Source organism: Pseudophryne corroboree, chromosome 5 (genome assembly GCF_028390025.1).
Source record: "Pseudophryne corroboree isolate aPseCor3 chromosome 5, aPseCor3.hap2, whole genome shotgun sequence".
NCBI lineage: Eukaryota > Metazoa > Chordata > Amphibia > Anura > Myobatrachidae > Pseudophryne > Pseudophryne corroboree.
Window position 1 is genome coordinate 347,941,413 of NC_086448.1, and position 27,562 is coordinate 347,968,974.

General features: G+C 44.7%; 1 protein-coding gene across 5 annotated transcripts in view; it reads left to right on the forward strand.

The window, feature by feature from the left end:
- Nucleotides 1-27,562, forward strand: part of COBL (cordon-bleu WH2 repeat protein) — a 952,910-nt gene that overhangs the window by 373,612 nt on the left and 551,736 nt on the right. For all 5 annotated transcript variants that reach the window (XM_063922617.1, XM_063922616.1, XM_063922613.1 and 2 more), the window contains one exon: nucleotides 14,297-14,525. In XM_063922617.1, the coding sequence (XP_063778687.1) occupies nucleotides 14,297-14,525 (229 nt within the window). The remainder of the gene's footprint in view (nucleotides 1-14,296; nucleotides 14,526-27,562) is intronic.

Here is a 27,562-nt window from a genome sequence, read left to right on the forward strand (position 1 = left end):
ACTTCTATTATTGCCAAAGAACGGGCAAACTAAAAATAATGGGTGACGACATACTGTATAACAACCATGCAGTGAAATACCTGCTTGCATGTTCTTGGTATGTAGACATGACCATATGTCTTTACATTAGTGATTTTAAAGATTATTATGAGGCGTTTCCATAGCAATTAGTAAAGACAAAGGAATCCTAAATATTAACATTTCTTAACTTAACAATGTTTCTCATACGTCCTAGAGGATGCTGGGGACACTTCAAGAACCATGGGGTATAGACGGGATCCGCAGGAGACATGGGCACTTTAAGACTTTGAATGGGTGTGAACTGGCTCCCCCCTCTATGCCCCTCCTCCAGACTCCAGTTTAGAATTGTGCCCAGGGAGACTGGTCACACACAGGGGAGCTCTACTGAGTTTCTCTGAAAAGACTTTATGTTAGGTTTTTTATTTTCAGGGAGAACTGCTGGCAACAGTCTCCCTGCATTGTGGGACTTAGGGGAGAGAAGTCAGACCTATTTCTAATGCGTTCAAAGGCTCTGCTTCTTGGCTACAGGATCCCATTAGCTCCTGAGGGTTTGGAACACTAGGTACGCCTAGGGGTTCACTATCAGAGCCCGCCGTCACCCCCCTTGCAGAGCCAGAAGTCAGAAGACAGGTGAGTAGAAGAACATAGAAGACTTCAGTAACGGCTTCTAAAGTACCGCACAGCGATGGCGCTGCGCGTGATGCTCCCACACACAGCGGCACTACAGGGTGCAGGGCGCGGGGGGGGGGGGGGGGGCGCCCTGGGCAGCATAAAAAAATCCTCATACAAGCTGGCAAAGTGGATAAGATGTACCACGGCACAAAATCCTGACCCCCGCCAGCATTCTCATATTATAAAATAGCGGGCTGAAGCGCGCCATTGAGGGGGCTTAGCCCTCACAGCTCTCAGCACCATTTTCTCTTCACAAGAATGCTGTAGAGACGCTGGTCCTTGCCTCCAAAAACGGGGAGGGGGGGGGGGGGGGGAGGGGTGCACAGTTAATTTGGCTTATATAAGTTATAAAAGCACTAGAAACAGGTCTGGGCTTTATATTAAGGTTTCAGTACTGGGTTTGAGCGCTGGGTTGTGAGCTGGCAAACTCCCTCTGTGTTTCTCTGACAGGCTTTACTGTAGGTCTGTCCCCTATCTGCCCATTGTGTCAGTGGGTGTCGGTACACGTGTGTTGGCATGTCTGAGGCTGAGTGTTCTTCCCAGGAGGAGACTGTGTTAGGGACAGAAATGGCTGTGGGAGTGACCACGTCGGCACCGCCGACTCCTGATTGGGTAAATGTGTTGAATGCCTTGAATGCTAATGTGGCTCTTATAAATAAGAGATTGGCTAAATCTGAATCTCAGAACCAGGCATGGAAGAAATCTGTGGAGGATGTGTTATCACGGGTCCAGACCCCCTCGGGGTCACATAAACGTTCATTTGCTCAGTTGGGAGACACAGATACTGACACGGACACTGACTCCTGTGTCGACTACAGTGATGCCAAATTAGACCCAAAGTTGGCAAAGAATATTCAGTACAATATTGTGGCAATAAAAGACGTGTTAAATATCACTGAGGACCCTGCTGTTCCTGATACTAGGGTCTGTATGTATAAGGGAAAGAAACCTGAGGTAACGTTCCTCCCTCTCATGAACTGAATACTTTTTTTGAGACAAGAGTATTCAGATGACGTATCCATTCCCCCCTGGGGATAGAGAAAAGTGTGAGTCTTCCCCCATTGTGGACAAGGCTCTGTCACGGTTGTCTAAAAAGGTGGCTTTACCGTCTCCTGACACGGCAGCCCTTAAGGATCCTGCGGATCGTAGACAGGAAACTACATTAAAATCCATTTACGTCACCACAGGTTCACTGCTCAGACCAACCATTACATCGGCGTGGGTGAGTAGTGCTATTGAAAAGTGGGCGGATAACTTGTCATCTGATATAGATACCCTAGATAGGGATAGTATCCTGTTAACTCTGGGTTATATCAGGGATGCTGCGGCCTATCTAAAGGAGGCAGCGAGGGATATTGGCATTTTGTGAGCAAAAGCCAATGCCATAGCAATTTCAGCTAGGAACGCATTGTGGATTCATCAATGGAATTCTGATGCTGACTCTAAGAAAGCTATGGAGTCTCTCCCATATAAAGGTAGTGTCTTGTTTGGTGAGGGTCTCACTGATTTGGTATCTACGGCTACCGCGGGTAAGTCGTCCTTTTTGCCTTATGTTCCTCCACAACAAAAGAATGGCCATTTTCAGATGCAGTCCTTTCGGCCAAATAAATACAGGTTATTCCTTCATCGGTAATAGGGGAAGAGGAAAAGGTAAAAGATCTCCAGCCGTCGCAGCTTCCCAGGAGCAGAAGTCCTCTCCGGCTTCTGCCAAGTCCACTGCATGACGCTGGGGCTCCACTGAGGGAGTCCACACCAGTAGGGGCACGTTTCAGGTTCTTCAGTCAATTCTGGGCTTGTTCGGCCCTGAACCCATGGGTTTTAGAAATAGTGTCCCAGGGGTAAAAACTGGAGTTTCAAGACGTTCCCCCTCACCGATTTTTCAAATCGGCCTTACCAGCTTCTCTTCCGGACAGCCAGGTTGTATGTGATGCAATACAAAAGTTATGCCTAAATCAGGTCATTATCAGAGTTCCCCCGTCTCAACAGGGAGAAGGCTTTTATTCCACCCTGTTTGTGGTCCCGAAGCCAGACGGTTCAGTCAGACCAATTCTGAACCTAAAGTCCCTCAATCTTTACCTAAGAAAATTCAAATTCAAGATGGAATCTCTCCGAGCAGTGATCTCCAGTCTAGAGGAAGGGGATTTCATGGTGTCGGTCAACATAAAGGATGCCTACTTACACATCTTCATATATCCTCCGCATCAGGCTTACCTAAGGTTTGCTATTCAGGATTGTCATTACCAATTTTCAGACGTTGCCGTTTGGTCTGTCCACGGCTCCGAGGATTTTCACCAAGGTTATGGCGGAAATGATAATTCTCCTTCGCAGGCAAGGAGTCACAATTATCCCTTACTTAGACGATCTCCTGATAAAGGCGAGATCCAAGGACAAACTAGTCCAGGACTTTATGCTATCCCTGACCGTTCTACAACAACACGGTTGGATCCTAAACTTGCCAAAATCACAGTTGAATCCGACAAAATGGCTGTCGTTCTTGGGAATGATTCTGGACACCAGAAGAAAAAGCTCTGGAAATCCAGAGTTTGGTCAAACGGATTCTGAAACCGGCGAGAATGTCGATCCATCAATGCACTCGTTTGCTGGGAAAGATTGTGGCGGCCTACGAGGCCATTCAATTTGGCAGGTTCCATGCCAGAGTGTTTCAGTGGGATCTGTTGGACAAGTGGTCCGGATCCCATCTACACATGTACCGGAAAATAATCCTGTCCTCCAGGACCAGAATCTCACTCCTGTGGTGGCTGCACAGCTCTCACCTCCTAGAGGGACGCAGGTTCAGGATCCAGGACTGGATCCTAGTAACCACGGATGCGAGTCTCTGGGCTGGGGAGCAGTCACACAGGGAGAAAACTTCCAGGGAAGATGGACAAGCCAGGAAGTTTGTCTACACATAAATGTGCTAGAGTTAAGAGCCATTTACAACGGCATTCTGCAAGCGGAACGTCTCCTTCAATACCTGCCCGTACTAATCCAGTCGGACAATATAACTGCAGTAGCGTACATAAACCGCCAGGGTGGAACAAAGAGCAGAACGGCAATGGCAGAGGCCACAAAAGTTCTCCGCTGGGTGGAAAGACATACAAGCGCTCTGCCAGCAATATTCATTCCAGGAGTGGACAACTGGGAAGCAGACTTCCTCAGCAGACACGATCTCCATCCAGGAGAGTGGGGTTTTCATCAAGAGGTCTTCACAGAAGTGACAAGTCTTTGGGGAATTCCTCAAATAGACATGATGGCGTCTCGCCTCAACAAGAAGATTCAGAGATATTGTTCCAGGTCAAGGGACCCTCAAGCAATAGCAGTGGATGCACTGGTGACACCATGGGTGTTTCAGTCGGTGTACGTGTTCCCTCCGCTTCCACTCATTCCAAAGGTGCTAAAGATCATAAGAAGAACAAAGGTTCAGGCGATCCTCATTGTTCCGGACTGGCCAAGGAGGGCTTGGTATCCAGATCTTCAGGAATTACTCATAAGAGATCCCTGGCCTCTTCTTTTACGAGAGGATCTGTTACAGCAGGGGCCGTGCGTATATCACAACTTACCGCAGCTACGTTTGATGGCTGGGCGGTTGAACGCCGGATCCTAGCTCGAAAGGGTATTCCCAGTGAAGTCATTCCCACACTTCTTCAGGCTAGAAAAGGAGTAACGTCTAAACATTATCACCGTATTTGGAGAAAATATGTGTCTTGGTGTGAATCCAAGAAGGCTTCTACAGAAGAATTTCAGCTAGGGAGTTTTCTCCATTTCCTGCAAGCAGGTGTGGATGCGGGCCTAAAGTTAAGCTCGATTAAAGTACAAATTTCGGCCTTATCGGTTTTCTTTCAAAAACAATTGGCCTCCCTTCCAGAAGTTCAGACTTTTGTGAAAGGAGTTTTGCACATCCAACCTCCGTTTGTGTCCCCAGTGGCACCATGGGATCTTAACGTGTTGTTGCAGTTCCTTCAATCTCATTGGTTTGAACCTTTACAGAAAGTAGAGTTTAAATTTCTCACTTGGAAAGTGGTCATGTTTATTGGCCTTAGCATCCGCGCGACGGGTGTCTGAGTTGGCGGCTTTGTCGTATTTAATCTTCCATGAAGATAGAGCAGAGTTGAGAACTCGTCAACAATTTCTGCCGAAGGTGGTTTCATCGTTCCACATGACCCAGCCTATTGTGGTGCCAGTGGCTACTGCCGTTTTTACTGAATCAAATCTCTCGATGTGGTCAGGGCTTTAAAGATTTATGTCACCAGAATGGCTCCACTTAGGAAACTGAAGCTTTGTTTGTCCTGTATGCTTCCAACAAGATTGGAAATCCTGCTTCTAAGCAGACTATTGCGCGCTGGATCTGTAATACGATTCAGCCTGCTCATTCTACGGCAGGATTGCCGTTACCGAAATCAGTGAAGGCCCATTCTACCAGAAAGGTGGGCTCATCCTGGGCGGTTGCCCGAGGGGTCTCGGCATTACAACTCTTCCGAGCAGCTACGTGGTCGGGTTCAAACACTGTTGCAAAATTTTACAAGTTTGATACCCTGGCTGAGGAGAATCTCATGTTTGGTCAATCGGTGCTGCAGAGTCATCCTCACTCTCCCGTCCATTCTAGAGCTTTGGTATAAACCCCATGGTTCTTGAAGTGTCCCCAGCATCCTCTAGGACGTATGAGAAAATAGGATTTTAATACCTACCGGTAAATCCTTTTCTCTTAGTCCGTAGAGGATGCTGGGCTCCCGTCCCAGTGCGGACTCTATCTGCAGTTCTTACTTGCTAAGTTTTGGTTATGTTACACACAGGTTGTCTTTCTGTTGTAGTCAGCCTGTTGCTGACATTGTTCTTGCCGTTGACTGGATTTCTGTTAAATGCCATGTTGTACGGCGTGTTTGTGGTGTGGACTGGTATGTATCCCACCTTAGTTTAACAATAAATCCTTTCCTCAAAATGTCCGTCTCCCTGGGCACAGTTCCTATAACTGGAGTCTGAAGGAGGGGCATAGAGGGAGGAGCCAGTTCACACCCATTCAAAGTCTTAAAGTGCCCATGTCTCCTGCGATCCCGTCTATACCCCATGGTTCTTGAAGTGTCCCCAGCATCCTCTACGGACTAAGAGAAAAGGATTTACCGGTAGGTATTAAAATCCTGTTTTTTTTTAACTACCCTCAGTTTTAAGCGTATGCTTACATACTGTATCATTCTCTTTACAATTAATGAGTATGCATCATTTCAGAATCTATATGTCCTATACCTGTCTTTATTGAACATATCTAACCAGTACTGGCTGTACTTCTTTATCTAATGGTGTTAGTGGCCCTGAAATCTTCTTCACTGTCTGCACAGTCATCAATGCATTCACACCCCAGGCTTGCTGTCTAGGGGTGAGCTAAGAGTTTGACCTCTCCAATTTCCTCTATACAATCAGTGACCAAATTCATTTTCCATTCTACCAAAATATACAACATAATACAGCCACTAAGATCTTGGCTCACTCTGATAATAAGTATATAATCCCTTTCCCAGTGAGTGGGTGTATTCATCAGAGGCAGGTCTTCTGCATATCGATTATGTCCGTTTTTAAGAACGCAACGGTAAAAGCACCACCACAATCCTCATATCATTATCGTCATTTCTGGATGGTAACAGCAGTACGTAACCATAGCGAAAATGCTTTGATTGGGGATTGCCATTGAATACTGATTGTTGCCAATCATTGATTAATTTCTGATCTGGTACGCTTTTTCCATTCAATGCCAGGATTGCAATGCTTGTCACCATTACATGCTTCTTTCTGATGGCTGCTGACATCCATCCTGCGGCATACACCAAGAATGAGAAACTCTGTCTGTAGCAGAACTCCATTGTCTGCACATAGCATTGATGATTAAACCATTGAACGATTGACAGGCAGCGGCCACAGGAATTCGATGGCCATCCCTAGCTGTATTGTTTAAAAAAGATTTTATTACCAGAATGCCAGCGTATTATATATACTTTTTGTATATTTGTTAGATATTTTGAATGTTTTATTATTTATTTCTGTTTATTTGTTGAAAATTAAACTGTAAGCACATATACAGCAGACTGGGCGGCAAAGTGGTAAGTTCAGCCTTACGTCCAGGGACAGACTGGGGCTCTTAGACATCCCTAGCACAACAAGGGGCGTGGTCAAAACTCAAAGAGGTGTGTCACAAGACACGGGGGCCTGGCCACGGGGACCTGGGAAGGGCAGCCAATTAGTAGGTATGGGAAGATAGCATGGCTAAGTGGGCAGTGTGGGTGGCATGATGACACAATTACATAATCTTGGCCCCGCCCCTTGCTATACAATGCAGCAATTACCTGCATTGTAAAGTATGGGCGGGACTATGATGATGTGTATTCAGTGGTAATCACATCATCTGGCTGCTCAGACTGCCCACTTCACACGGGTAAAGTTGGGGGCTCGAGGAGACTTGACTGCTTTTCTGAGCCCCTGAAAGAGCCATCCAAGATTTGACAGTCAGTAGACAAGTATGATTGTGGTTGTACAATATTTCTTTATCACCGCATTTTAGTAAATCAGAACACGTCTTGAGTATTCCTATTCTATGCTAAAGTTAATGTGTCACCAGCTGCTGCTTTCTTAACATAGTCTATAATCCAGTAGAGTATGTTTTCCCATCTGCTCCCTGAATTTAATATATGGTTTTAGCATGATAGACCCTTTGTGTCTCTGTTATCTAATATTCCTTTTCTCCTAGCAAATGCAGGCAGTTGACGGTTTAACAATTGGGCGGATGTAACTATAGTTTCATGCCCTCCATGGAAATAGGCCCGCCATACACAGGATCTGCTTGAGACTGGCAGTGTGTAATACAGGATTTTTTTTTCCTGTCAGCATCAGCTTGTGTCCAGGATCCCACCCATTTCAACCCTGCCAACCGATGGCTTAACCTGGATGGCTCAAGTATGAGGCATGTGCCCTGGGCTCCCTGGAAAAGGGGGAGATGGGCATTGCCCAGATAGCCCTCTTCTAAAATAACTAGATTAGGCTCATGGGGAATGCTGCAGGTGCGCTGTGGACTCCATGTTCAGAAACGCCCCCGCAAGCCTTCATCTGCTGGCAGGGTTGAAAAGAACTGCTGTGGACTGGATATCACCTCTGCACTTCTCAAGGAGGATCATATTGTCCCTGGTTGTGACTGTCCTCACCATCTATCTTTCACCATCCACTGTTCCTGTATAAATTATCAGAGGAGTAAAGGGGTGAGGGAAAAAGAGAGAAGTATGAAGTAGATTGATCCATAAAAGAGGGAAGAGGAGAGAGGAAGACACAGAGAGTATTTAGAGCAGGGGTGAGCAATAAACGGCCCTCCAGCTGCTGATGAACTACACATCCCAACTTACCCTTCAACAGTTCTGACATACCCTGATAGCATAATGATTGCAGGGCATGCTGGGATGTGTAGTCCCACAGCAGTCTTATAGCCTACCTCTGTTTAGAGGGAGTGGGTGAAAAAGATGCTCATACCTCAAAAACATATATGGGCATAAGGAATGGAGATACAGATGAACATGGAAAGAGCATAGAGAGGAGCAGGGAGCGTAAAGGAAACCAGCTGGAGGGAAAACAGTGTGAGCTGCAGAGGATAGACAAAGGAGAAAAGGTAGAAAGGAGAAGAATGTACCAGCTATCCAGACTGAGAACTCCTGGGCTGGCAGTATGCCTCCTCCCTAATCTCAGGGTCGGCCGCCGCCGTTTTGGTTAGCGCTTAAGACTCAGATATTAGTTCTATTGATCACATGGATTAAGGATTTTTTTGCCATTTTATAGACTGAGCTGAGACTTAAGCACCAGCCTATAAGAACTATGCCTGGTCCTGTCTAACTTGATATTTAATGCTCTGATCAGGCACAGGAGATGATCAGTGCACTATTTCATCTTCTGCTTATATGTGTGTTGTTACTTTTGAAAAATAATCCGGCTTGTGCTCTGACACTATTTAAATGCAAAAAACAAGGGAAGGGGATTGTGGTAATAAGATCAAGTGCAGAGCAGGTCAGATGGTAAATTCTATTATTGATTATTCATAGACACAAATGTTTCTACAATTTATATAGCGCTCTTGCAAATATAATGTTATAGATTAAATCCAAATTTGATACCACTGTAAATATAATATACCAAAGAAAGGTGCTGCCGGGAGTAAACTAGGAATGTGTAAAAAAAGAGAAGAAACAGAGCAGTACTCCCTATTAGGACACACTTTCAATAATAGGATAAACTACAACCTTTATTAAAACATTTTAAAAAGTAGAATTTAAACCTTCAAGTTTTATTGGACACACAAAAGCCAAAATACAGAAATCTAGAATTACACAGGGGGAAGTCAATTAGATTCGGTAATGTATCGCAAGATGCATTTAGCGCCAAATTGTGTTTGAGCCTGAGCAGACCTGAAAGGAAATCTGCACTAAATGGCCTGATCGCGGGTGCAACAAATGTTTTAAACCATAGGCCTAGAAACATATTTAGGTTCCTGTAGGTTAAAGCATGTTAGCATGGCAATTTACCAGGCGAGAAAAATGGTCTGTAACTGAGAAGCCCCCATCATATAATTCCAAGGCTACCCCCCACCCCCCACAAATTACAGCATCTAATAGAAAATGATTGCACCTAATAGAAAATTGCTGCATCTAGAATAACCCCCCCCCTTCCTAGTGTCTCTATATTGCTGTATGCACAAGGGTGTAAGAATTGGTATCAATGTGCTTACAGAGACATCAGAAAATGATTCTTATAGTCTTATAAATGAGGACACTACATCACCTAAAAAAGATAATAAAAAAAATAGAAAATTTGAGAAGAGTGAATGGGTAATCCCTCTAAGAAGTGTGTTATGGTGAGTCTAGGCAAAATATAGGTGAAGTAAATGTTATAAACAGTGTGAAAGTTTGAGTTGGATGCAGCGTCCCAGTTTATGCAGATACAGATGCGTCCTTATACATCTAGCCTCAATACGCCACGCATGCGACATGCCTGGTGTTTCTGAGCCGCTAGATCCCGTGTAACTCTGCTAACGTCTGGTGTCTTTATTTGCAGAAAATGCATCTTAGTTGCAACGCAATGCGACTAGGATGCACGAGGATGCTGTGCTGATTAATTTGATACTGTATATGACACGTGTATATTATGTGTGATGAAGACTGTATACTGATCAGAACAGAACTTGTATTGGAAAAAAGCTGTGGCTGCTACATTGTAGCACTTCATATACAGATTCAGAGACTCAGTCGTACACAGATATACAAGTGTCATACACTGAGGTAATGGGTTCGATTCCTACCAGGGCTCTAACTGTGTGGAGTTTTTATATTCTCCCCATGCTTGTGTGGGTTTCCTCTGTGTACTTCGGTTTCCTCCCACACTTCAGAAATATACTAGTAGGTTTTTTGTGTACCATCAAAAATTAACCCTAGTGTGTGTATGTACATGGGCAGACTAGATGGGCTGCCCTGCCGTCTTGGTTCTTATCTGCTGTCAAACTCTTTGTTTCTATGTGACACGGTTGTACCATTCAGACTTATCCCATGTTGTTTTCCCTGGTGGAGGCGGACAGAATATCGGCAAGTATGGGTTGGGGTAATAGGACTTTCATGGGATTCAAGTTAGCAAACTCTCTGCACCTAACATTTGGGTACAATAATATGCAAGAATCCTTACGCACTTTTGCTTACCACTAGGTCTGCATCTTCAGTTTCTTACCTTTTTGAAGTATCACACTATCTTCTTCTGTGTTTGTAATCTCATATAGTACATTACAAATATGGGTATATCACTTTTCATGCCAGCTATATGGTAATTAATGTAAATAATATTAAAAGGACATCATCCAATATTGATCCTTACCACTAATAGCTGTAATACAGTCTGATGGATTCCGTTTGGGTTTTCTATCCTAAAGTGAGTAAAATACTTTCATTTTATGGGCTCAATTTCACACTTCTATATCGCCGGATTCTGGATTTCTTTTGTTTGCAGTAGCAATGACAACTCGCCCCCACACTCCTAGTAGAAATGACCACTATGTATCTATCTGTAATATGTAACAGCATCAAATGCTGCACTTCCTGCATTCGCTACATGGGGTCTATTTATCATTCAATAATTGTGGCATATCCTCCCAAAAAGCCAGTTTTGGGGGATGCCCTCAAATATTAATTATCACCCTAATGTATGAAGTAAGGACCACAGCAGATATCCCTCCATTTTTGATAACAGCCGCAACCCTCAGACGTTTCTAGGAGAGGCTGCAAAGCTTTCAGACTCATCAAGCTGCAGAATGTGAAGCAGCTTGGTGAAGATGGCATTATCCACTGTAGCATATGGGCTACATTCCGCAAAAATTACAGAGATGGTACCTTCACAACCTGCCCCAGCAATGACTGGCGCACATGGGGGATAATTCCAAGTTGATCGCAGCAGGATTTTTGTTAGCAATTGGGAAAAACCATGTGCAGAGAGAGTTAGATTTGGGTGTGGTGTGTTCAATCTGCAATCTAATTTGCAGTGTAAAAATAAAGCAGCCAGTATTTACCCTGCACAGAAATAAAATAACCCACCCAAATCTAACTCTTTCTGCACATGTTATATCTGTCTCCCCTGCAGTGCACATGGTTTTGCCCAATTGCTATCAAAAATCCTGCTGCGATCAACTTGGAATTACCCCCATGGGCAGTAGTGCTGCAGGGTCCTGATATAGAATTCACTTCTTACACATCTCAGGGACGGGCTCCTTTATGGACCCCTGTTCCTGGATGTGTTTTGATGTATTCTGGTGAATTACATTTTTTATTCGCATTAATAGTAGCTATAAGAAATTACAATTATCTGGTCAAAAATCGGATAATTGATACATACTGTATATCCAAATTACACTCAATTTCACAAAATGATATCAAATTACAAAGATGGTAATACACTTGGATGTGGAGAGGTATGAATGTTCTCCTTAGGATGCTGGCCAGCCTGGGATACTCTTATAAGTATGGTAAGTAGTTGTCATCCCAATAATAACAAATTTAAATGGAAAAAAAAATGGCATTTGTAGTAAACGTAACATTTGGTGAGACAATAATAATAAGTATACTATCCCAATCAAATAACAAGACTAAGGATATATAAGTGAAGTTGGATGAGGGGAGGAGTAGTGGTTGAAATAAGCTGCAGTGTTGTTATTTGGCCCTATGTAAGGGGCTATGCAGAATAGAGGGGGTTACTCTAAAAACGTAGAGGTCTCTTTAAATACACATTATTCTGGATTGTGTCTTTGTGACTTTTTTTCTATAGACGTAATTTAGAAATGCTACCGAGAGCAGCAGCAGGCACCTGGAACAATGGCAAAGGAACAGGGTACTCTGAAAACAACTAGAACAATTTCAGACTCACTTTGGACTGGACCTGGACTGTCTCAGACTTTTGGACTGGACATTAGCTCCCTTTGGAGGTGTGGACTGGACCTAGAGCATCCCTGGACTTTAGACAGGATCTAGCATCCCTTTGTCATTATGGCAGCTTGTATTTGCACCTTCTTGAATCCACAGTTCCTGCTCTGTGCATAGCAGGTTTCTTTAGTAACCAACTTTCCTTACAGATTGGCAACTCTTTCAGTTGGAAAATAGTGATACCATACAGCTCCCTTTTTTTGTTCAAATGCTCAATAAAGAAAAAGAGTGACTCTTTGACTAAAGCTGTACATACAGTACATGCTGTAAAATTGGCAATATCAGGGAACATTATTGATCATGAGCGATTAGCTATATGTCAGTGTGTGCTGATTAACAGGCTCCAGAGAAGATGAAAGAAATACCAATGGCCTGAAGAGACAAAACATTGCTGCATGTGGCTACCTACATCTTTCCTCTCATTTGATGCCAGCATAATTGTTAATTAGAGTATACACAATAAAATAAAAGTGTTAGTAGTGATAGCAGGGCTCACAGGCAGAGCCTGGCAATGTAATTTCTGTTGCGTTTGTAGTACCAGTTATAAGGGAATGCCCACTAGTTTCCTTATCTTAGCTGGGATGCCCCCTGTCTCCCCAGTTTGTTGGATCAAGCAAGTTTAACTAGTTTTCCAGGCAGCCAATAGTTCCTGCTTCAGTGTAGTGATCTGTGCTCCTGAGATCTACTCATTGTTGGTGATTAAATTCCATATATCATTTTGCTGTTTTCTATATCCTGATCATGGCTGATTTTTTTTGTAATGAATTGTTTGCTGCCAACCCTGACCCCAGAATTTGTTATGTTATTCTGTCTGTATCCATTTCTTGACCTTGGCATATGCAATTGAGTTTGATAATGATCAGTTTAATAATATGCAATTTGCAGTCATATGATTATTATTGCATATAAGTATTGTCCTTTATATGCAGACAGATTTTGACATCAGTCGATTTTTGAAATATACAGATGTGGTCTTATTTAACTATCACTCCACATTTGTGTAGCTTTGCATCATATGCTAATCCTAGCTTTTGACAGCTTATCACAAGTTATGATAACTTATCACAAGATTTTTTTTCATTAGCATATTTTTCAAAGCAAGTCTATCTAAGTTATGGTTGGCCAGAATGATATCAAATGAAGAAACATCTGCAGCGGGCTGCCAGTACCCTGTATGCGATATTGGAGTACATAACTATTATCCTCCTGCAGCGTAATACTGACTGCTGCATAACCATTTGCCATGCGTACACTAATAGATGTTACTATACAGGATAAGGTGAAGTGCTCATTATCATTTTCTCTGCCTATGTATATATTGAACTTATCCATCTGATAACATTTATAAGACATGGTTAGTGTTTTGTCTACCAATGATGCATAGTTGTGATAAGCCTCTACTACTTGTAGCTGAAGACCTGGGGGCTCTGAATACTAGTAAGCGTGTTCAGCTTTAAACTGAAAGACTATTGTTCTCAGGAATGGGTGAATAGAACCTAATTATGTTGCATGGCTAAATGCTCTTTTAAATAATATAATATATTTTTTTATTTTGAAAACATTAAAGCAGTAGTCATTCTTTACATCACGCCAGATACATGGATAGCTTGACAACCACATGCCTATACATGGCACTTTACTGCAGCGTTCTATGATCTGTCAAAGTCCTTTTGTGGGAATCAGCAACAATGGCATACATTTTACACAGATATAACAAGTTGCAGAACAATAACAGTATACACTGTAATCCTTATTTGTGCTTCGCAATCTTTTGCTGTTACTTTGTAACCTATAGGTTTACCAAGCTTCACTTCCACTCAGGTGAATCCTTTTGCTAAAGCCTTTGTCAACTTGTCAGTTATTGGAAATGTAAAAAATTCAGGTGTGATACTTTTCATTTGTTTGCTGAACACCTCGCAGCGTTGTACGCTGAGCAAGCCTTCTTCTTTTCCAATTGACTTAGTCTATTGCTTTTTGAAGCTAAATGCTAATGAGTCACTGGATCTGCATGAGAGGTATCAGGTGAAAAATAGAAAGGCCATTCTACATTCCAACACACTGCACGGTAGCTAAGACCTGGCAGGAAGTACGGATTCCAATCATTTGGACTTTGTCTTTTGTTTTCTCAGAAAACTGTGCGACTTGTTGTGAACTTCCTTGGTACCCAGAAAGCAGTTGTAAGAGTGAATCCTGCAGTGCCTTTGCGGAACATCCTTCCAGCTGTGTGTGAGAAGTGTGAATTTAATCAGGAAAATGTCACTTTATTACGAGATGCATTCAGCAAAGAAGAGCTTGACATGTCACAGTCATTGAATGACCTGGGTATTAAAGAGCTTTATGCCTGGAACAGCAAAATAGGTAAGTGGTCAAAACCCAATGTTGTTTTAATTTTAAGTTATACAGGTTGAGTCTCCCATATCCAAAACTGAGAAATATAGAATACTGTATTCCTAAATATAGAATTGTTTGAGCATGACAGAGATAGTGACACCTTTGCTTTCTGATGGGTCAGTGTTCACAAAGTTTGTTTCATGCACAAAGTTACTAAAAATATTTTGAAGAATTATCTTCAGGCTGTGTGTATGTGAAACAAATGGCATTTCGTGTGTACACAAACTTTCTTTTGTGCACAAAACTATTACAATATTGTATAAGATGCATATGAAACTTAAATACATTCAGTGTTCAGACTTTGGTCCCATTCTTAAGAGCTGTCATTATGGTATGCAAATATTCCAAAGTAGGTAAAAAATGCAATATCCATAATACAAGCCTTTGAATATGGAAGACTTGACCAATATTTCTTCTCTGCTCACAGTATTGAATATGATTTTGTATTTAGTTCTTGCTTACTTATTTTTTTGTTACTAATTCCTATTTAAGATCTATAACATTTCTCTGACGTCCTAGTGGATGCTGGGAACTCCGTAAGGACCATGGGGAATAGCGGCTCCGCAGGAGACTGGGCACAAAAGAAAAGCTTTAGGACTACCTGGTGTGCACTGGCTCCTCCCCCTATGACCCTCCTCCAAGCCTCAGTTAGATTTTTGTGCCCGACCGAGCTGGGTGCAATCTAGGAGGCTCTCCTGAGCTTCTTAGGAAAAGTTAGTTTTAGGTTTTTTATTTTCAGTGAGACCTGCTGGCAACAGGCTCACTGCATCGAGGGACTAAGGGGAGAAGAAGCGAACCTGCCTGCTTGCAGCCAGCTTGGGCTTCTTAGGCTACTGGACACCATTAGCTCCAAAGGGGCCGAACACAGGCCCAGCCTCGGAGTCCGGTCCCAGAGCCGCGCCGCCGGCCCCCTTACAGAGCCAGAAGCAAGAAGAGGTCCGGAAAATCGGTGGCAGAAGACATCAGTCTTCACCAAGGTAGCGCACAGCACTGCAGCTGTGCGCCATTGCTCCTCATGCACCACACGCTCCGGTCACTGATGGGTGCAGGGCGCTGGGGGGGGCGCCCTGAGCAGCAATATAAACACCTTGGCTGGCTAAAATACATCTCATATAACCCCCAGGGCTACATGGATGTATATTAACCCCTGCCAGATTCCTGAAAAAAGCGGGAGAAAAGTCCGCCGAGAAGGGGGCGGAGCCTATCTCCTCAGCACACTGGCGCCATTTTCCCTCACAGCTCCGCTGGAAGGACGTCTCCCTGACTCTCCCCTGCAGTCCTGCACTACAGAAAAGGGTAAAACAAGAGGGGGGGGGGGGGCACTAATTAGGCGCAGTATAATATACACAGCAGCTATAAAGGGAAAAACACTCTGTATGGTGTTATCCCAACATATATATAGCGCTCTGGTGTGTGCTGGCATACTCTCCCTCTGTCTCCCCAATGGGCTAGTGGGGTCCTGTCCTCTATCAGAGCATTCCCTGTGTGTGTGCTGTGTGTCGGTACGACTGTGTCGACATGTATGAAGAGGAAAATGATGTGGAGGCGGAGCAATTGCCTGTAATGGTGATGTCACCCCCTAGGGAGTCGACACCTGAGTGGATGAGCTTATGGAAGGAATTACGTGAAAGTGTCAGCTCTTTACAAAAGACGGTTGATGACATGAGACAGCCGGCTACTCAGCTTGTGCCTGTCCAGGCGTCTCAAAGACCATCAGGGGCTCTAAAACGCCCGCTACCTCAGATGGCAGATACAGACGCCGACACGGATACTGACTCCAGTGTCGACGATGAAGAGACGAATGTGACTTCCAGTAGGGCCACACGTTACATGATTGAGGCAATGAAAAATGTTTTACACATTTCTGATAGTACAAGTACCACTAAAAAGGGTATTATGTTTGGTGAGAAAAAACTACCTGTAGTTTTTCCTGCATCTGAGGAATTAAATGAAGTGTGTGATGAAGCGTGGGTTTCTCCCAATAAAAAACTGATAATTCCTAAAAAGTTATTGGCATCATACCCCTTCCCGCCAGAGGATAGGGCACATTAGGAAACACCCCCTAGGGTGGATAAAGCGCTCACACGCTTGTCAAAACAGGTGGCACTACCGTCTCCTGATACGGCCGCCCTTAAGGAACCTGCTGACAGAAAGCAGGAGAATATCCTAAAATGTATATACACTCACACGGGTGTTATACTGCGACCAGCAATCGCCTCAGCCTGGATGTGCAGTGCTGGGGTGGCTTGGTCGGATTCCCTGACTGAAAATATTGATACCCTGGATAGGGACAGTATATTACTGACTATAGAGCATTTAAAAGATGCATTTTTATATATGCGTGATGCACAGAGGGATATTTGCCGACTGGCATCAAGAGTAAGTGCGCTGTCCATATCTGCCAGAAGAGGGTTATGGACGCGGCAGTGGTCAGGTGATGCTGATTCCAAAAGGCATATGGAAGTATTGCCTTATAAAGGGGAGGAGTTATTTGGGGTAGGTCTATCGGACCTGGTATCCACGGCAACTGCTGGGAAATCCACATTTTTACCCCAGGTAGCCTCTCAACATAAAAAGACGCCGCATTATCAGGCGCAGTCCTTTCGGCCCCATAAGGGCAAGCGGGCGAAAGGCTCCTCATTTCTGCCCCGTGGCAGAGGGAGAGGAAAAAGGCTGCAGCAAACAGCCAGTTCCCAGGAACAGAAGCCCTCTCCCGCTTCTGCCAAGTCCTCAGCATGACGCTGGGGCTCTACAAGCGGACTCAGGCACGGTGGGGGCCCGTCTCAAGAATTTCAGCGCGCAGTGGGCTCACTCACAAGTGGACCCCTGGATCCTTCAGGTGGTATCTCAGGGGTACAAATTGGAATTCGAGACGTCTCCCCCTCGCCGTTTCCTAAAGTCTGCCTTACCGACGTCTCCCTCCGACAGGGAGGCGGTATTGGAAGCCATTCACAAGCTGTATTCACAGCAGGTGATAATCAAGGTACCCCTCCTGCAACAGGGAAAGGGGTATTATTCCACGCTGTTTGTGGTACCGAAGCCGGATGGCTCGGTGAGACCTATTTTAAATCTAAAATCTTTGAACACTTACATACAGAGGTTCAACTTCAAGATGGAGTCACTCAGAGCGGTGATCGCGAACCTGGAAGAAGGGGATTATATGGTGTCTCTGGACATCAAGGATGCTTACCTCCATGTCCCAATTTACCCTTCTCACCAAGGGTACCTCAGGTTTGTGGTACAGAACTGCCACTATCAGTTTCAGACGCTGCCGTTTGGATTGTCCACGGCACCCCGGGTCTTTACCAAAGTAATGGCCGAAATGATGATACTCCTTCGAAGGAAGGGAGTTTTAATTATCCCTTACTTGGACGATCTCCTGATAAGGGCAAGATCCAAGGAACAGTTGGTAGTCGGAGTAGCACTATCTCAAGTAGTGCTGCGGCAGCACGGTTGGATTCTCAATATCCCAAAATCGCAGCTGATCCCGACGACACGTCTTCTATTCCTAGGGATGATCCTGGACACAGTCCAGAAAAAGGTGTTTCTCCCGGAAGAGAAAGCCAGAGAGTTATCCGAGCTAGTCAGAAACCTCCTAAAACCAGGCCAAGTATCAGTGCACCAATGCACAAGGGTCCTGGGAAAAATGGTAGCTTCCTACGAAGCAATCCCATTCGGCAGATTCCACGCAAGAACATTCCAGTGGGACCTGCTGGACAAATGGTCCGGATCGCATCTTCAGATGCATCAGCGGATAACCCTGTCCCCAAGGACAAGGGTGTCTCTCCTGTGGTGGTTGCAGAGTGCTCATCTTCTAGAGGGCCGCAGATTCGGCATTCAGGACTGGGTCCTGGTGACCACGGATGCCAGCCTGCGAGGCTGGGGAGCAGTCACACAGGGAAGAAACTTCCAGGGCTTGTGGTCAAGCCTGGAGACATCACTTCACATAAATATCCTGGAGTTAAGAGCCATTTACAATGCTCTAAGCCAAGCAAGACCTCTGCTTCAAGGTCAGTCGGTGCTGATCCAGTCGGACAACATCACGGCAGTCGCCCACGTAAACAGACAGGGCGGCACAAGAAGCAGGAGGGCAATGGCAGAAGCTGCAAGGATTCTTCGCTGGGCGGAAAATCATGTGATAGCACTGTCGGCAGTGTTCATTCCGGGAGTGGACAACTGGGAAGCAGACTTCCTCAGCAGACACGACCTCCACCCGGGAGAGTGGGGACTTCACCCAGAAGTCTTCCACATGATGATAAACCGTTGGGAAAAACCAAAGGTGGACATGATGGCGTCCCGCCTCAACAAAAAACTGGACAGGTATTGCGCCAGGTCAAGGGACCCTCAAGCAATAGCTGTGGACGCTCTGGTAACACCGTGGGTGTACCAGTCAGTGTATGTGTTCCCTCCTCTGCCTCTCATACCCAAGGTGCTGAGAATTATACGGCGGGGAGGAGTAAGAACTATTCTCGTGGCTCCGGATTGGCCAAGAAGGACTTGGTACCCGGAACTTCAAGAGATGCTCACAGAGGACCCATGGCCTCTACCTCTGAGAAGGGACCTGCTCCAGCAGGGACCCTGTCTGTTCCAAGACTTACCGCGGCTGCGTTTGACGGCATGGCGGTTGAACGCCGGATTCTAAAGGAAAAAGGCATTCCAGACGAAGTCATCCCTACTTTGATAAAAGCCAGAAAGGATGTAACCGCAAAGCATTATCACCGCATCTGGCGGAAATATGTTGCGTGGTGCGAGGCCAAAAAGGCCCCGACGGAGGAATTTCAACTGGGTCGATTCCTGCATTTTCTGCAAACAGGAGTGTCTATGGGCCTAAAATTAGGATCCATTAAGGTCCAGATTTCGGCCCTGTCGATTTTCTTTCAGAGAGAACTGGCTTCAGTGCCTGAAGTCCAGACGTTTGTTAAAGGGAGTGCTACATATACAGCCTCCTTTTGTGCCTCCAGTGGCACCCTGGGATCTGAATGTTGTTTTGGGTTTCCTAAAATCACATTGGTTTGAACCACTCAACACTGTGGACTTAAAATATCTCACATGGAAAGTGGTCATGTTGTTGGCCCTGGCTTCAGCCAAGCGTGTGTCCGAATTGGCGGCTTTATCCTGTAAAAGCCCTTACCTGATTTTTCATACGGACAGGGCAGAATTGAGGACTCGTCCTCAATTTCTCCCAAAGGTGGTTTCAGCGTTTCATCTGAACCAGCCTATTGTGGTACCTGCGGCTACTAAGGACTTGGAGGACTCCAAGTTGCTGGACGTTGTCAGGGCCCTGAAAATATATGTTTCCTGGACGGCTGGAGTCAGAAAATCTGACTCGCTATTTATCCTGTACGCACCCAACAAGCTGGGTGCTCCTGCTTCTAAGCAGACTATTGCTCGCTGGATTTGTTGTACTATTCAGCTTGCGCATTCTGTGGCAGGCCTGCCACAGCCAAAATCTGTAAAAGCCCACTCCACAAGGAAGGTGGGCTCATCTTGGGCGGCTGCCCGAGGGGTCTCGGCTTTACAACTCTGCCGAGCTGCTACTTGGTCAGGGTCAAATACTTTTGTAAAATTTTACAAATTTGACACTCTGGCTGAGGAGGACCTGGAGTTTTCTCACTCGGTGCTGCAGAGTCATCCGCACTCTCCCGCCCGTTTGGGAGCTTTGGTATAATCCCCATGGTCCTTACGGAGTTCCCAGCATCCACTAGGACGTCAGAGAAAATAAGAATTTACTTACCGATAATTCTATTTCTCGTAGTCCGTAGTGGATGCTGGGCGCCCATCCCAAGTGCGGATTATCTGCAATACTTGTACATAGTTATTGTTAACAAATCGGGTTATTGTTGTTGTGAGCCATCTATCCAGAGGCTCCTCTGTTATCATGCTGTTAACTGGGTTCTTATCACAAGTTGTACGGTGTGATTGGTGTGGCTGGTATGAGTCTTACCCGGGATTCAAAATCCTTCCTTATTGTGTACGCTCGTCCGGGCACAGTATCCTAACTGAGGCTTGGAGGAGGGTCATAGGGGGAGGAGCCAGTGCACACCAGGTAGTCCTAAAGCTTTTCTTTTGTGCCCAGTCTCCTGCGGAGCCGCTATTCCCCATGGTCCTTACGGAGTTCCCAGCATCCACTACGGACTACGAGAAATAGAATTATCGGTAAGTAAATTCTTATTTTCTCTGTCGTCTCCCCCCAGTAGATCTTACATAAGTGGAGGGAGGTAGTATATGACCAGACTATCCAATTCATTTGAATCTTTGAACACGGAATCTGCTTAGGGAATTTAATGGCCACAACTCTACTCATTGGTTTCTTCCATTGGGCTACAATTTTTGCTTTATCACTTATTTAAATGTAAGTTCCCCAATCCCCTCTCTCATCTTGCTAATCTATATAACAATTAAAGTGTACAGTTGGTAGCATACTTGCTTACTTTTAAATCTTTTAACTCTGGGAGGAAAAGTAGAAGTGGGAGCTGCTGGAGTCATGGGGGTGAATCAGATCTGATAGCTGTGCTGCAAACTTTGCTTTCCTGCATTCAGATTGTCACAGGGGGAGTGTAAATTTGCCGTGCACATGTGCGATCACATGTGTATGCTGAACTGCAAAAAATCTAGTGTGTGCAGTGTGTGCGCAGCCCAGGACTTACTCCTACAGTGCCATGAGAACAGGCTGATTGGGGCCTGAGCTGACGCCAGACACCCTCCGCGAAAACGCTTGGGAACGCCTGCGTTTTTCTGGACACTCCCAATAAACGCTCAGTTGCCACCCACAAATGGTCTCTTCCTGTCAATCACCTTGCGAACGCCCGTGCGATCAGATTTTTCGCACCATCCTGGCACTGACCGGCGATGCCCTTTGTTGTTGTCCGACGCGCCTGCGAAAATGCACAGCAGCGATCAGATCTGAATCACCCCCTATGTCACTGTAAACTGTGTCTCTGATTCAAAGATATATGGAAATGCAGCTGCAAGTGTGGTGTTCTCCGCAACTCAATTGCTGATATTGGCAAGTGAAGCTCCAGCCCAGAAATGAAAGGAGATAACTACTGGAGCTAGCGCAACTCATTCGCAATTGTGTACACATATTCAACTTATACTCAAGAATGGGAAACATCAACTGCTTAAGTAGCTCTATGTCTACGCAGACTGGATGCGGCAGTAGTCACGCAGGCGCCTTTTTCTGTTACATAGTACATGTACTGCATATTACATTAATTAAAGGCATTGTGGGTAGGATTAGGATCTTTATTTCTAGATATCCACTTGGGACCATGACAAGGGGTGTGGTCAAAATCGCAGTAGGGTTATAACCATCTTATTTCCCAAATTTCAAGACACCACATGCCCTTTTATAGGCCATCAGAGCCCGTACATGCCCCTTTATATTCCAGAGCCCCCTGATGCCCATTTATATGCATCACCTCTCCTTCACATGACCCTTTATATGCCAAAAAACCCTCATTCCACTTAAATACATCACCCTTCCACCACATGCCGCTTTATATCCCATCTGCTTCATATGCGCCTTTATAAACCAGAGCCCTCTCCGATTCCTGGGATTGAGAAAATGCCTGGGATTGGCCACCCTACTTACAGACCCACGTTTCCATTGGCCAACTTTGTAAGCTGAGGCTTATTCAGCTGTCCGTATATGTGAACATTGCGACCGATGGTCACGATGTTGGATCCCAGCTGCAGTACATGCAGGAGGCGTCTCTTCTGCTGAGACGTCTTCAGCATATTCCTCCTTAAAATCGGATCGAAATTCAAAGCTGCTATGAAGTGGCATTGAGTTTCCATCCATCTAAATCAGGCCCTTTGTACGTGTTTAAAACTTTTTCCTCTGTGCCTAACATCTTTGTTTTGCTGCGTCATGCGAATAAGATGGAAAATGAAAATGAAAAGAATGTACACTACATCTCTCAGAGCTGCTCAGGCATGATGGGCATCTTTCACAATATGGTGTATAGATGCTCTGTTTATGGGGACACATCTATAATACATAGCACTCATAGGCGCTGTAATGGGGGGGGGGGGTCGCCCTCCCTCCCAAATATTTGAGAGACGCCAGCCAAAGTACTGGGTCATGGGGCACAGTGCAGCCGCCAGCTACGGGTAATGTCAGGACAGAGATAATGCCCTTTCTGACTGCTCCACCTCTCCTCCCTCCCCACTGCCCTTCTCCACTCACCTCCAGAGCCCTACACCCCCCTGCTGCACCCAGCTTCAACCCCTACAGTGTGTGGCTAGTTACTGTGGGCTGGCCCATCCTCTGTGGCCAGTCCTGTGCCCTTCTCATGTCCCACTTCAAGTGTTCCTCACCTCTTCCCCCTCAGCTCCCTTTGTCCTCCCACCACCTTCCCTCACGACACCCCTGACATCCCCCATTTCCAACCAGGTTCAGCTGAAAATGTACTCATTACTGTACCTTCCATGCACAGCCTCGGCCAGTGTGCGAGCTATGAGTGGATCCTGTCTCTTCGTCTTCTACATAGAGTCACTCACATGGTACAGTTATGTTTTGGGGGCATATTTATTATACACATTTTATGGTAAATCACCTGAAATATCAGGTTACCAGTAAAATGTAAGTATCCCCTGAAAGTATTACAGGAGTTCTGCGCTTTCCTTTTTTCCCATCACAGTAGTGATGATGTCAGCCATTGCTGTCTATGGGATATATATCACACAATTTACTGGGAGAAGGATTGTCCAGATCCCGCCCCAGTAACAGCAACTGGTGCATGTGCTGCTATTATCTGCATTCCCCATAGTATCCTCGATACTGTTGTTTACATAAATGTGTGCGTGTGTGTGTATGTACATATAGATATCTCTCTCATCAGGTAGGTGATGTGGCGTGTAAGTCCAGCTGCCCCTGAGGGGGCATTCAGCTACCCCTGATAACACTTACCCAATTTCAGCAAGACAGTACTAATTTGAGGGCTCTGTCCCACCTTCCAGATCAGGACTGCATTGTCTCAATTACCGTAGCTGGGCAATTGGAGAGATTGCTGGTCTGCATAGCACCTAACATTTAGTGCATAGTATTCAAAAGGAAGGGAATGGTCCAGCGAGTCAGAAGCTTTGGTCCCGCCCCTGTGGCATGTGACCACAGCCTCATGATGTATAGCATGACCTCTTATTATGCATCATAGCTGCTGATAAAGCTAAATATTTATCTTATATAATACCCTTTATGAGGTCTAAGAACACTGTACGCTATCTACGTATGAAGTACCGTAAGGGTACGCTCGTTGCGTAACAATCGCTTAGCCGTAGTCGAGACGCTCAAGCGTCACGTTCGCTCACGGCCAAGAGATCACAGGCAGGCACGCTATTGGCTGCTGACTAACGTAATGATTCGCTATAGCGTAGCGGACGCTCGGGACCACGAGGAGATCACCAGCGGCGCTGACGTTAACAATGTTAAACCTTTAAATCTAAACCATAAACAATGTAATATGCTGTAAAACCTTAGTGTATAGATAGAGTGTAAATGTAACACAGTGTAACCTTATTAACTCAAAAGCTGTATGAGCGTCACCGACGCTCTGAGAATACTTAACACTATAAGAAATACACAGATACCTGGGCTTAGGGTCCAACGCCTAATATATATATATATTATGAATGATATACTTGCAAAAGAATTTAATACAAATACAAATCATACACTACAATATAACATAGACTACCTAACCAGATAACTACACAGGAAATATAATACAATTACTATTTAAGAGAAAATAAGAGAGAAAGAGGAGAAGAGAGAGAGAGAGAGAAATTGGCCCACAATAACAAGAAGATCAATATAGTTGCGGAGAAACACTTACGCACAAGGGGAAACGATCGCATGCGCCTCGATATCCAGCTCCCGATTATCAGCAATGAGAACCGTTGAAGAGAGTGCCCTGGATATGGTCGGCCTGCCTATTTATGCCCCACACACAATACAATTCAATGGTCCCTACAATCTCATTGTTCATTGGACACAGGAATTCGGCTTCGCATTATAACAAAAGGTCATAGGTTGATTCATACAGGTGGGCTGTGACTGCTTCCAACTGTTCAGGTGGGTGGGATACTGGGTTTCCCGCCGCATGATTAAATAAGAACAAATAATAGTAAATGGACATAAACTTCTTATGTCCATAACTATTCGCACGAGCGATTAATCCGCTCCAAACCAACACCGGAATATTGCTATTTAAATACTCTTCCGATGGGTACTAAACACCACTGTATTACTCCTGTCTGACCCTTCGTATCAAACAAAGAGGGATTTCTCTGTTCAGGAACATTCTATATTAACCAAACTTTCAGAATCTATCAAAGGGACCATGATCTACAAAATACATTATATAGTGAAAATATGTAACGATTGAGTCGCACGCTACGATCACATAAACTCTACCATAAATACGCATACCGTGCGCCTGCGGGTGCCCGCGACTGTGAGTATGCGCACGTACGGGAGAGCGTACGCATGCGCAGCACGGACCTGTGTGAGGTGCAAATATGGTAGTGTGCATAGAGATATTTTTCTGACTTTGACAGTCCACCCTTTGGCAGTCAACAATAACTGCCACCTTCTAAAACATTTCAAAAAGAGAAAAATATATGTCAGGGGTTAATACATTTACATGGTTGGGTAGGGGAGGAGAGGAGATGGTAGGAAAAGGGTATGACCTAGTGAGATAGCAGAAGCATGTGTGTATGAATCCGTGCTTGGGGGTCATGTATCATCGTGCCGTACGTGTTTTAAATCAAGCTTCGAGGTATTGCGAAGTATACATTTGAATTCCTTCTTATCCCGTGGTACGGGTCTGTGGATGGGCTGTCAAACTTTACCGAGCTCTTTTCGGCTTTGGTTGTAACAAAATGGGGAAGCACATTTTAGTTGATGATACATGAATGGGGGAGATATGTGATTGCTGATATCTGTGCCTGTATTCCCTATCGACTATGTGTGTCATTACCTGAGGGTTGTAGAAATGAAGAAAAGACATAATTACGGTAAATGCGGTGGTATTCTATGTCAAGTAAATGTACATTCGTCGATTGAGGTCTTGTTTGGTGTCTGTTGAATGCAGTCTTCTTTGTGCTTTTGCCCATAAGGTGCGAGCAAAAGCTGTCAATGTCCATAGATTTACAAAAGTGTTGGGCTAGCGTAATTTTAAAATTTCTAGGGAAACTGGGGATCCATGGCATAGTTAATCAAAAATCTGTGTATCAGGTTGTCAAAACTTCTTCTTTAATCCCTCTGTTGTCTGTATATCGGCTCATCAAATTCCTCGTCCAAGTGGGTCTTTTTACCTTGGAGGAAACGGAAAAACAGGTGAAAGAAACGGACCGTAGAAATCGCATTTTCATCACATCATTGTTTCTACATTTGGGTCATAAATCAAGTCCATTGGAATTACAGTTTCCTCACTCCTTAAACTCATTACCCTAGTACGACGATTGCACTTCATTAAAGCCTGACCGCATCTAAATATCAAGCCAATCGTTATGATAACACCTAAGATACATAGGAGAAACTTCCCAACATCCATTATGACTCCTTGAGCCCAGTCTCCTAAACCAGAGAACCAATTTCGCGGGTTCAACCATGACACCCAACCAGTCAGCTCATTACCTACAGCAGCAAGAGTGAGATTGTGTCTCCTGCGAAATTCCCACTTCAGTTGGAGAATATCGTCCATCTTTTGGTCTATGACCTCGACCGGATCCTCGGTGCTATTCGTAATATATGTGCAACATTTCACGCCGTATTGTGTTGCCAGTGTGACACAATATCCGCCTGTCACTGCTGTGAGGTAATTAAGAACCATTCTATGCTGTACCAGTTCTGTTTTGTAAGCTTGAAGTTCCCTTCCAGTATACCTAAACGTGTCATCATACATTTCAGTGATATTATCTAACAAATTTGCAAGCGCAGATATGTATTTATAATTCAACACTCCTCTGGCGGTGCGAGTGATGTCTAACGCGATTAGAAACTGAATCCCGGTGGATTCATGGATCATGTCAGAGGCCGGATGCTCTGTTCTTTCTATCAGGTGCCGTTTAACTACGTGCTCGTAATGGGTGTGAGTATAAGGAGTTTAGGCAACACGGTGTATGTCTTTCATTTTGTCATGTGATACAGTCATTACTTCAGGCAGTACTTTTCCAATATAACACAATCCTTCAGAGTTTGGGGCAAGCCACTTATACGCCTTTCTCCCGCATATGAAATATGCATCATCGGGGAGAACATATGGGACGGAATAGGACATAACCATATTACACACCTTCCATGTGAAATCTCCTAACCCTAATTCTTCCATCTGCTTAGTACACGTATCAGGTTGTACGATATGTGCACAGTATCCTGGTGATACCTCTCCAACTCTCGTAATCCTATTTCCTAAGGTATACCTATACCGGAAAGATTTTCCTCTACTGGCTATGTGGCGTATAAGCTCTGTATCTGTAGGCATTCTGTCTGCTCTATGCGAAAAGGTCATGGTTTGATTACTCCATGACACTTCCCAATTTCCCGGCTTTCGGGGATTGGAGATGTTAAAGCATAATAGGGACCTATCCACATGGTATTGGTGGAGCTTCAAACTAGGAGGGCTGGATATATTAAACCTCCTGTCCACCGGTCTCCCACCACTTAACTCAAGTACCTCCCCTAACGTTAAAGGAAATGGTACTAGCCCTGATTTGCTATGACCTTGAGGTACTTGAGAGCATACCCAACAATCTGTTTTATTTAACACACTACCCACTAAGGAGTGATAGTCACTCAATGGATGCCGGTCCATATGGATATTAAAACTGGATTGGCATTTCTTTATGCACCCATCCTCAATGACATTGTTACAGAGCCGACAGATACAGTTTTCTTCAGCTAACAATCCTTCACAATTCCTTCTATGGTCAATGCTATCGGATCGTTTTCTGATACTCGCCTTTGCTTGTTGATTATGTTGTTCTTGGAAAACTACGCC